The 10,012-nt window shown below is 41.1% G+C and overlaps 1 protein-coding gene across 2 annotated transcripts; it reads right to left on the bottom strand.

The window, feature by feature from the left end:
- Nucleotides 1-1,430: 1,430 nt before the first annotated feature.
- On the bottom strand, nt 1,431-4,134 carry LOC147887875 (uncharacterized). 2 transcript variants are annotated; one of them, XM_087393741.1, is made up of 4 exons: nt 3,619-4,134; nt 3,284-3,523; nt 2,933-3,201; nt 1,431-2,855 (listed from the first exon to the last, which is right to left on the bottom strand). In XM_087393741.1, the coding sequence occupies exons 2-4, from the start codon at nt 3,439-3,441 to the stop codon at nt 2,059-2,061; spliced, it is 1,224 nt and encodes a 407-aa protein (XP_087249867.1). In that variant the 5' UTR covers nt 3,442-3,523; nt 3,619-4,134; the 3' UTR covers nt 1,431-2,058. The 2 variants fall into 2 exon arrangements, with proteins under 2 accessions (XP_087249867.1, XP_087249866.1); XM_087393740.1 differs by having other exon boundaries at nt 3,284-4,134.
- Between the last annotated feature and the right edge of the window lie 5,878 nt (nt 4,135-10,012).

Raw genomic sequence — 10,012 nt, 5'->3', positions numbered from 1 at the left:
CGCCCTGAAGAAGCATGAACCACAAATCTTCTACATTTTAACTATCCAATTCCAAAGACCTAACATGGAGGATGCTCTTTATAGACTTGAGATCTTCACATTCAAGCTTTGGGAGGTGGGCATGCGGCTCTTAAGCAAGGCATGGACACATTGTGACCCTCAAAACAACCAAGGAAGATGAAGTGATGGCTTCACTACAAGCCTGGCCAAAAGAACTCCAACGTACCAAAGGTTTTTTTTTTAATTATTGAAAGAAGGTACCAAAGAGGAACGAGTTTAAGTCTAGGAGTCCACATATATTTCGAAGCTCAAAGAAAGGAAAAAGCAACCCCTTGATACTCCCAAGCACCTCACGTAATTCTGACCTTGTCTCTTTGCAGATGTTGAGGACGCGGAGGTGCTTCGTCCTACAGGCTGGAAAGGGACTTTTGTAAGGGGGCGACGTTTCCAATTTTCTATAGAAAAGAGACAAAGTAAGAAAGCCCCTGCATATAACATTTAGAGTGGTCCTTGCCTAAAACTTAATTTAATACCACTAAGAGCCTATGAAGAAAGCACGAATGATTGGAAAATCTTAATTAAGTGTCCAAAGTGAGGATGAAGAAGTCATTGCAGCAGCCACACTCCAGCGATTGCATTACAAAAGGTTTCCCTCAAAGCTGAAAGAGTTATTTTGGTGACACTATCATAACGTCTCTTGACGGAAATGCGCTGTATTCAGAGATTTTGCCTCTTTGAGATGCATTCATCTATATCAGCACATGCAGAGACTGTACCTTTTAAGATCCAATAATACTCCGTATTCATGTATATCAATCAGTAACTTTCCTTCGAGCGGGAGCTTTTTTAGGCTATTTGCTGATGCGGCATGTCTCCAGCATCTGGAACAAGTTAGTACGAAGTTCTTTGGAATGAACGTGAGCCCCTGAAGATTGTCCCTAGGAGTTTCATGATACATCGACATTAATTATATATCTCTGTTTAGGAAGACCACAAAATGGCCACAAAATGGCCCAGACTGGTCCTGCTGCTATATTTATGCAATCACATGATCTGTCATTTTTTAGTCCACACGACACTTAGGTATCTATACATGTAGCATTTGTGTACGCCAGGTTTTGAATAGGATTGTCCAGGGCCTCATGTATGAAGGTGAACTCTTGGAAATTGCGCCTATGAGTTTCCTCAATTTAGAAAATGATAAATTTTCTTCAATGAAGATAAGCTGCAGCAATATAGATTTCTTTTTAAAACTTAATGGTAGAAAAGATCTGATGACCCAGACTGGTTATGCTGCTATGAATACAGATGCAGAATATACTCAGTTTTTTACTTGCATTTAGAATACATTTTAGAATATACTCAGCTCAACACTTTTAGAATACATTTTTTCAAAAATATTGCTTACATGCATCTTTCTTGTACCACATAAATTTACAAAGTTGGAGAAAGCATCTCCAAAGCTGCCTTTTCCCGACTGAGACTCTCAAACCTTCGCAATGGGAAGTGTTTTGAGTCGTCGATGTTTATCCCTAGTTTAAGCTAATAATTTAAACACTTTAATCCTGACACCGTGTGTACTTCAAAAAGTAGAATGTACAGTCAGTATAATATTGATGTATCACTTACCTCTCATTTTGTATACATGGGAAAAACCTCTGTAGACCTTCCGGAATATAGAATGTACATGAAGTACACCTGTACCATATCGTGATACACCTGATCTTGACAATGTTTTTATAAGACTTCAATAGAGCTTCATAGGACGGCTCTACAACATTTGCATGTGCATCCTGCTGCTGTACTTTCTTGCCCTTTGTCTTCCCCGGGATGGATCAACTGAAGATGATTTTGCAAGTAGCAGGCTAGATCATCAAACCATGTGTGGCGAGTAATATGCCATCAAATCTTCATATCTAGCCTTTAAATTTATAGATTCGAAGCTTCAGAGTTAGGATTAAGCAGCTCTCCATGAATGGATTCCTGTACTGAGCTGTACTCTGTTTCAAAACCTTCTCCATCATGCACCTCACAGCATCCTACACCATCAATCTTCCATCAAAGTTCTATTGACACTTCATTCACATTCTTATCTGATTGATGATGATGATGCTCCCTTTCTAAAAAATTTGCAAGTTTAATATTCGTTTCACTTTGTGATGGACTTTTGTCAGCATAAGGGCTGTTATCCTCTTTACATTCACCTTCAAATGGCAGCGGCCTCTCGAATCCTGAATCTTCAACGCCACCATTTAAATACAAAATCGGATTCTCGGAGTCCTTTCTGTTGAGCTTCGGATTCTCAAAGTTCATGCTATTGAGGTCTGTGACTATTGAAGACTTCGAAATTTCCCCATCAATTTTAATATACCAAGCAATCGAAACCAGATATCCTACAGCTGATACCAATGATGCCACCAAATAAGGGACAGGAAGCGTTCCCAATGAATACGTTACAAATAGCACGATCAGGTCTGTCAAAAGATTGAGAACCACCACAAGTATCAACCTGGCATGGAAAACAAGCCTCCCGAGCTCACCTGCGTCTTTGGCTTCACTCACCATTGGATATAAAGGACCAAGGAGAATGCTCATGTATCCAAACGTAAAAGATGCAACGCATCTTTTTGGGTCATGAAGTCTTCTGGAAAACGCTTTAGGAAACTGAATAAGCCAATAAAATAGCCAATAGCTTACGATGGTCAACGTAAGAAAGACCTGTGGAATGGTGTCTGAGGGATGGAATTTGGACCTTGACCTCTGAGATGTTTCTCGCAAGAAATGTTCCCGAATCCGCACTATTATGTAGGTATACGTAAGGCAACGGTTGATGGTCGCGAACATTGTGAATATTCCTGCATTAAAACAGCAATCAGTCTTTAAATTCCTGCTTATGAATTAAACTTGAAAATAAAAGGAAACACTTCAATACCTGCAGCAAGAGATACTTTCATTTGCTCTTTGAAAGTCTTTGCATTCACAGCCACGGATTGAACTGAAGTTCCACCATTGTATGCTGCACATAGCAATGATGCTGCTACGGATACTCGAAAGAGCAGGGACATATTATGGATCGAAAAACCAGCTCGGACCAGCACCAAATATGCGCAGAATTGCAGAATGAGAAAAGGGACACCCTCAAATGAAGACCCAAGAAGGTTGTAGAGGCCAGTCATTTCTCTGGATCTCAAATCCTCCACCCTGAAGCACCATCAACGGGATTAAAAATTAGATAGGACGATTTGATGATTTAAATCCACATGTTTCACACTTGAGTACATACCCCTTGAAGCTCAGTGTTCTCCACAAGAGATTCGCAAGCCTCCAAAAGTGTATGAAAGGTAGGAAGTACGCAGCTCTCAATGGGCCATCCTCAGCCTTGAACTTGAACTTGAAGATTATAGCATTCAACGTGTGCGAGAAAATCAGAACTCCAACCATGCCCCAAAAGTATCCCGCAAGTTCACTCGTCTGAATCCTACACGCTGGATCGCAGTTGCCTTCATGTTCAAGGCGAAGGTATCTGCGATATTGCCGGCCGTATTGATACACAACCACCATGTTGCTAACAAAATCAAAGAGATAAGTTCCCGCGGATAGTAGGATGGAGGCTGATACCGGAAGCTGAGACAGAGCAAAGTTTTGTTCGAACTCGCGAGGCATTTTTTAATTCTTCTTAATGGAGCGTCGTCAAAACGCACACAAGCAGCTTGCTATGAGGCGATCACAACCATTTATGTAAGGTTCTTAGTGACCCTGGTCCATGTCGTGCTTCTCTTCCTTGTCGGCGATTTCATGACCCTCTCCCAGTCCACACTTTGCAACATGTAAGAGCTTGGCAGCAAGGTTCAGCAGGCTTCCTGGATGAAACGACAGGGCATTCGAGGGCCGCCCCGATGATTTCCGGAGTAGTTCAAAAGCTGGGCTCGTGGCAATCCCACTAGCAAGATAGTTGCGTGTTAGAAGGTCTCTTTTCCCCCTCACTCTCGACTCTGGACGTCATTGCAGCGGTTACGATCACTTTGGTTGTCCCGAATCCCGAGCTGCCGGCGTTTAAAACGCTTGTTTGGGAGTCGGGACTGCAAATTTTGGGACGGTACGCTGAGTGATGCAGAGGTTCAGATGTGAGGCGGCAGTGCGGCACCGCGGCGAACGGCCACTAGTGTCAGACTCTGGACGGTAAGTTGTGATCGACCCGGCGATTTGTGTGAGACTTGAGATATATTGGAGTAAACTGCAGGATAGGGAGGGGTGATCACTTTGTCGCTGGTTGTTGTGACTGATCAACCAGCAAAACGTACATAATTTATAAATATATTCACTGATGAGAGGGAGCGACTGTCATCAATCGTCACAGGAGGAGGAACGACGACCAGCCGACCTGACATACGACCAGATATGTACGCCGTGCGGTGTGGACTGCAGACTTGTAGATACTAGAGACAAAGGACGAGGAATCTTGACGCAAGAGAATCATGAAGCGGGAGATGATTTTTTTTGTGAGGAGTGGACTGTGGAGTCATTGGAGGAGACAACATTTGTGATGCTTTTGAATTTGAATTTACATCCCTCATCTTTCCCCTTATTCAATCCCACCCCTCCGATCTTTCATCTTAATCTGCATTTTTGCTCGTCCGATTCAATCCCAGCCGTCCGATCTTTGAACGTATCCTGCACATAGCTTGTCATTGTACCCATCTTAACGCTTACTCAAAGACATAGAATCATTTACCCCAATGCCTAAACCTCTAATAAGGGCCTGTTTCCCCAAGTATCCCCATTAGTGTTCATGAAAAACCTGGGTTTAGTGTAGGTGAACGGAAGAATTTCAATTTTGACTTGAAGACAAACATCATTGGAGGTCACAAAAACCTGCACTTTTTTTGAAAATATGTTTATAAATTGTGTGAAAACCTCTAAATTTAATCTCCAATTTTATGAGCTTGGATGTTTCTTGAACTTTTCCCAAAAATGTTTAATGTGAACACCAATCCGCATGCCATGGCCATCTGAGCACCGCCGAGACAGTGAGTGGCGGTTAGAGGGAGGCCACACACTCAGGGATGGCCGCCAGACTTGCAATATGAAGAGTTGGAGAAGGACAAGGAGTAGACAAGGGCAAGTGAGCCGCTGCACCTTACAAAAATGGGAGGATTCAATCTCACACTTGAATGCTCTACAAGCCACTGTCGCCAATTCACAAAAGTCAGCTCGCACTAGCAACGCTTTAGGGTGCCGCAGAAACAGGCCCTAACCACACAAAATAAGCATTGCTTTTAACACATAACCGGTCTTTAGAGGTCAAAATCCCACCAAAATATCTAATGTGTCGTTTTTGCTAAAAGGTCCTTCAAATAGCAGCTTGCAAATTAACTTGTATTTAGTGATTATAAGTGGTTTAAAAAATATTAAATGACGGTTTTCGTAAGTAGGTAGCAAGACATGATGCGCCGTGCACGCGCCTCCCCAAGCCTTTGACAATAGCCACCATCCCTTTTCCCCTAATTCTTCTTTTTCCAACGACAAGCTTTCTCCTGTCATGATTTTTTATTTACCAAATAATATACATCGTATATGCCTTTTGAAAAATTTATCCATTTCTCCTTTCTATTTGACTTTATGTATTTCCATGCGTTTTAAATTGACAAAAAAATGCCAATGACAAGGAAATGAATGTCAAATCCAGGCACTATCACCACCGTGACTAGTCAAAGTGTAGTCAATTAGAAAATTCAAAGTTAAGGTGTACTACACAAAAGGAATGATTAGACCCTCCTTTTGTAGTTTTACACTTTGAAGTAGAATCACCTCCTTTCCCTTTCCTTGAGATTCAAAATAGATTGCACTTTTTGCTAGAAACAAATTTTTTTCTCACCTTAGAAACTAAAGATGACATTCCACCTACTTTATTTAATGCATGAATTTGAAAGTTGTACGCGTTTTGAAATTAACAATTTAGCCTTTTTCAAATAAAGATAAAGCAACATTGCAACAAATTTTTGAAATTTTACACCTTTGAAAATACATTAAAGGTAGAATTTTTTAAAATTACTCTACACACATAATTGGTATTCTTATTTGTGTCCACACCATAGTGGAGAGACTAATGCGTCAACATGTACTACTTCCAAACAATAGTAAGGGGACCAATGAAAAGATATGTGGCATAACCAAGTGGCAAAGGAATATCTAATGTGAGACATTTAGCGCAAGCTAAAAATAAGAGTCATCTCAACCAACAAAAAACGCACACCCAATACTATAGTCCCCCATCAACTCATCCACATGGAATGCTTATCCTTCCCACCCACATTTTGTCCCCCCCAAGAGGAAAATCATACCTCTCCTAAAAGCATTATATGTCCCCCCCCGACAACAATAGGCTCTTAGGCTAAAGCATGATCAGGGAGTAGCCATTTTCGGTAGAGTTTGAAGGAATATATTGCATATATGGATAGCTTGTTCTATTCAACTTATGCATTGCTCAAGGAAATTCGACAAACTTGGTGTCTTAAGGATTGTAGACTTTTTGAACTTGAATGTCAGATCAAAACAATACAAAATTAGTATCTTGAATGAGATCATTAAACTATTGCAACTGATGTTATGCCTATGAAGGATATATCCTGGAGTATATAGGATATCTATTTTATTTTTTATAACTATCAAATAGTTGTTCTACACATATATAAAAGAAATTATTCATTCAAAGGTGCACTACTTGAGCTTGCCACAAATCAAATAAGGAAACCAATTGAGAATCTTTGCTATGGTTTAAGGGGCGCCCAATATTGCATTGTAATTATGCATATACATTTTGAGGGTACACTGGATAACTTGATTGGAAAGATAAAATTTTTTAAAAAATACGACAATGAAGAGTGGAGATGAGGAGAGAGAGCACACCATAAATGACTAACTATACACTAGATTTAGTTGAAAATGTAGAATATATACAAACCCTTTTAGGGTTAAGGTTAGAGCATCTAAACCTTTCCTTTATAGAACTCTATTGGCTTAGTGCTATGCATATATCTAACACATGATGTTGACATGGTTTCTCAACACCTTCCCTTAAGATCAACATCATGAAGTAGGCCTTTCCTCAAGATGATGATTCTGGGGAATCGAAGAAGACTGAGCATTACATTCCATCACACCCCTTTAATGGGAATGTCCTTCCTCTGCGTTAAACCAAGTCTAGCTTGTCGATGCTTCTCGAAAAGCTCTTTGCCAAGTGGTTTGGTATAGATGTCTGCAACATTCCCTTTGCTATTACAATCCTACAATGTGATGTCACCAGGTAACACTCTTTCTCTAATGAAGTGCTCTTTGACATCAATGTGCTTGGTCCTAGACTGCTGATATATTGGATTCTTGGCCAATGCTTGAGCCGATTGATTATCACAGTATATGTTGTTGGCTTTAATTCATCAAAGTAATCTATTTCTAAGAATAGTCTTTTGAGCCATATAGCCTCACATGCACCTGTAGTGAGTGCTCTATATTCTATTTCAATTCAAGACAAAGAAACTATTGGTTGTTTATTTGACAACCATGATATAGCACTTTGACCAAGGAAAAATGCATATCCCTGTGTGGATCTCCTGGTCTCATGATCTCTGGCATAGTCGCTATCATAGTATCCATGAAACCTTGGATGACTTCCTTTGTATTCTATCCCAAACTATCTTGTACCTTTGATGTATCTCAAGACTCTTTTGGCTACATTCCAGTGAGACTGTTTTGGGTTTGCCATAAATTGTGCAAGTGAACTTACTACATTTAACAAATATCTAGCCGATGATAGTTAGATATATAAGAGATCCGATGAGTTGCCGATAGTACCTATCATTGACGATAGGCTTTTTTGAATCTTTAGTAAGTTTCAAACTCTGTTCCATGGGAGTGGCTGCAATCTTGCAATCTGCCATATGAAACTTCTTCAGATGATTGTCAACATATTTTAGCTAAATCATTGAGAAAAGCACTCTTGACATCTAGGGGGTACACATTGAGAAAAGGTGCTGTCTAGGTAACCATTGAGAAAAGCACTCGTGACATCTAGCTGGTACACATTCTAGCTGCTGAGTGTTGCTATGACATTAAGAACCATATGGAGTCCATATTTGCTACTGGAGCATAAGTCTCATCATAGTCTTGACCATATTGCTATGCAAATCCTTTTGCAACTAGTCGAGAACTAGTCTAGCTTTGTATCTTTCAATGCTTCCATCTAGATTGTACTTCGCTCTAAAAACCCATTTGTTTCCTATGGCCTTAAATCCTAGTGGAATGTCACATAATTCCCAAGTATTATTATTGTACAAAGCTTCCATTTCTTCATTCATAGAAGTTCACCATTCTCGCTCATCAATTGTGTCTTCGAAGTACATTAGCTCTTTTGTAGCCATGATGGTAAGTAATAAGAGCATAATTGGTGGTTTCAACCTGAATTGCTTTTTCTTTCTAAACATATGTCAGTCTGGCTAGTGGTCTACTTTCCATCAATGATTGCTTGCATCTTGCTTCTCCAACTGGTGCAGACCACCTTAATCAAGCCCTTCACCATCACAACGAGGCTTCTACAACCTCTACATCCAGTTAGTAGACACCTATGTCGAGATCTGAGGTCAAGATTCTCCAAAGGGCATACTCAGCTTCATGACCAGCCTTCACGACCAGCTAGTCACATCTCCTCTACTTAACCAAGTGCCATCTACATCCCAAGCACCTAGCCAGTAGCCCCAAAGTTGCCATGATTGACTCCTGGGCGTGGTAGTCCAGGCCATGCTTCAACAGCTTCCTCCCATCAACTTCCTCCTCAATGAACACCTACGCCATCTACAACGCCCACATGCAATCCTCTAGCTAAGGCTCTAATCTATAGAGTCCAATAGAAGCCCTCAACGTAAGGTAACGGCCACCTCTCGTGCAAACACGGCTCATGGCAGCAAACAACATGGTAGCTCCTGTGGCTTCCATTATAGACGAAAAGTCAACAAACTCTGCCAGCAAAACCACACCCATCTCCAGGCTCCTTGCATAGCACAACACTTACCCCGACGGGCAAACGACTATTCCACGAGTGACGCATCAACAATGAAATTGTTTTTGGTGATAGAATCTTCATAAGATTCTGTCCAGATCCTTATCTTAACACGTGGCTCTCCACAGACCACGTTACCCTCACACATCCAAAAGTTGACATGTGGCATGAGTGCCATGTCATCTATCTGATCATACCACGTCAGCTCCTCTCAAGAAGCTTGCCACATTAGTAGGCTTATCTACCGCCTCATCCTTTTATGTGGCCTTATCTGCCATGTCAGCATATGTGTCATCTACCACATCATTTGCCAAGTCATAGTGCTACGGCCCACATGGCACACTGTGCTACACAGGCACAGGCACCTCTTGCCAGCCACACACATCACCTTGCATGTGCACCCAGATAGAGCCACCTCAGTAGTGCTCCACAAGCATACTAATCTCTTCCTAGGCACACTGTGTATCTTCCATGTGCACCTAGTTGCATATCACCATTTTGCACCCTTTTGCCCCTCCACCTAGATCAAACCGTATCTCTTGATCCAGGAAGAATTTGAGGGTACTCCAAAAAGGAAAACCCCTCGATTTTTTTTGCTCTATGCGCTTATTACATCATGCACATATTTTGTTCCAAGTATCATACACTTTTGAGCCTCAGCAAAAAATCCACTTCTTGCACGTGCATGAGGCTCTACATCGACGTATCTGACTTAACACCTAAACCGAATAAAAAAAATGAATTATTTGTTGCTTTTTCATCGCTCGATGGTTGGTGTAGATCTAGTTCAGAGTAGATTAGATTATCCATAGCGAAGAGAACCCCAAAGCAGCTAATCAAAGCCATGCCAAAAAATTCCTAAATAGTTCCTACTCGGAGTCAGTCCCTAGGGCTCACATGCAGTTTCACATCATCACATTTCCTGAAACTTGATGCCCCACAGTTCAATGAGCATACTTCAGA

Source organism: Dipteris shenzhenensis, chromosome 22 (genome assembly GCF_047967505.1).
Source record: "Dipteris shenzhenensis isolate YYH24624 ecotype China chromosome 22, Dip_SZ_1.0, whole genome shotgun sequence".
Classification (NCBI taxonomy): Eukaryota; Viridiplantae; Streptophyta; class Polypodiopsida; order Gleicheniales; family Dipteridaceae; genus Dipteris; species Dipteris shenzhenensis.
Note: the sequence above shows the minus strand (reverse complement) of the source record. Positions and strands in the feature narration are given on the sequence as shown.

What these genes read in the sequence shown, in the direction of transcription:
- LOC147887875 (XM_087393740.1), bottom strand. Translation starts at nt 3,663, where the DNA reads ATGCCTCGCGAGTTCGAACAAAACTTTGCTCTGTCTCAGCTTCCGGTA. An exon ending in AGAACACTGAGCTTCAAGGG is followed by an intron (nt 3,202 to 3,283) that starts GTATGTACTCAA and finishes ATGGTGCTTCAG; the next exon opens with GGTGGAGGATTTGAGATCCA. An exon ending in GAAAGTATCTCTTGCTGCAG is followed by an intron (nt 2,856 to 2,932) that starts GTATTGAAGTGT and finishes GTTTTAATGCAG; the next exon opens with GAATATTCACAATGTTCGCG.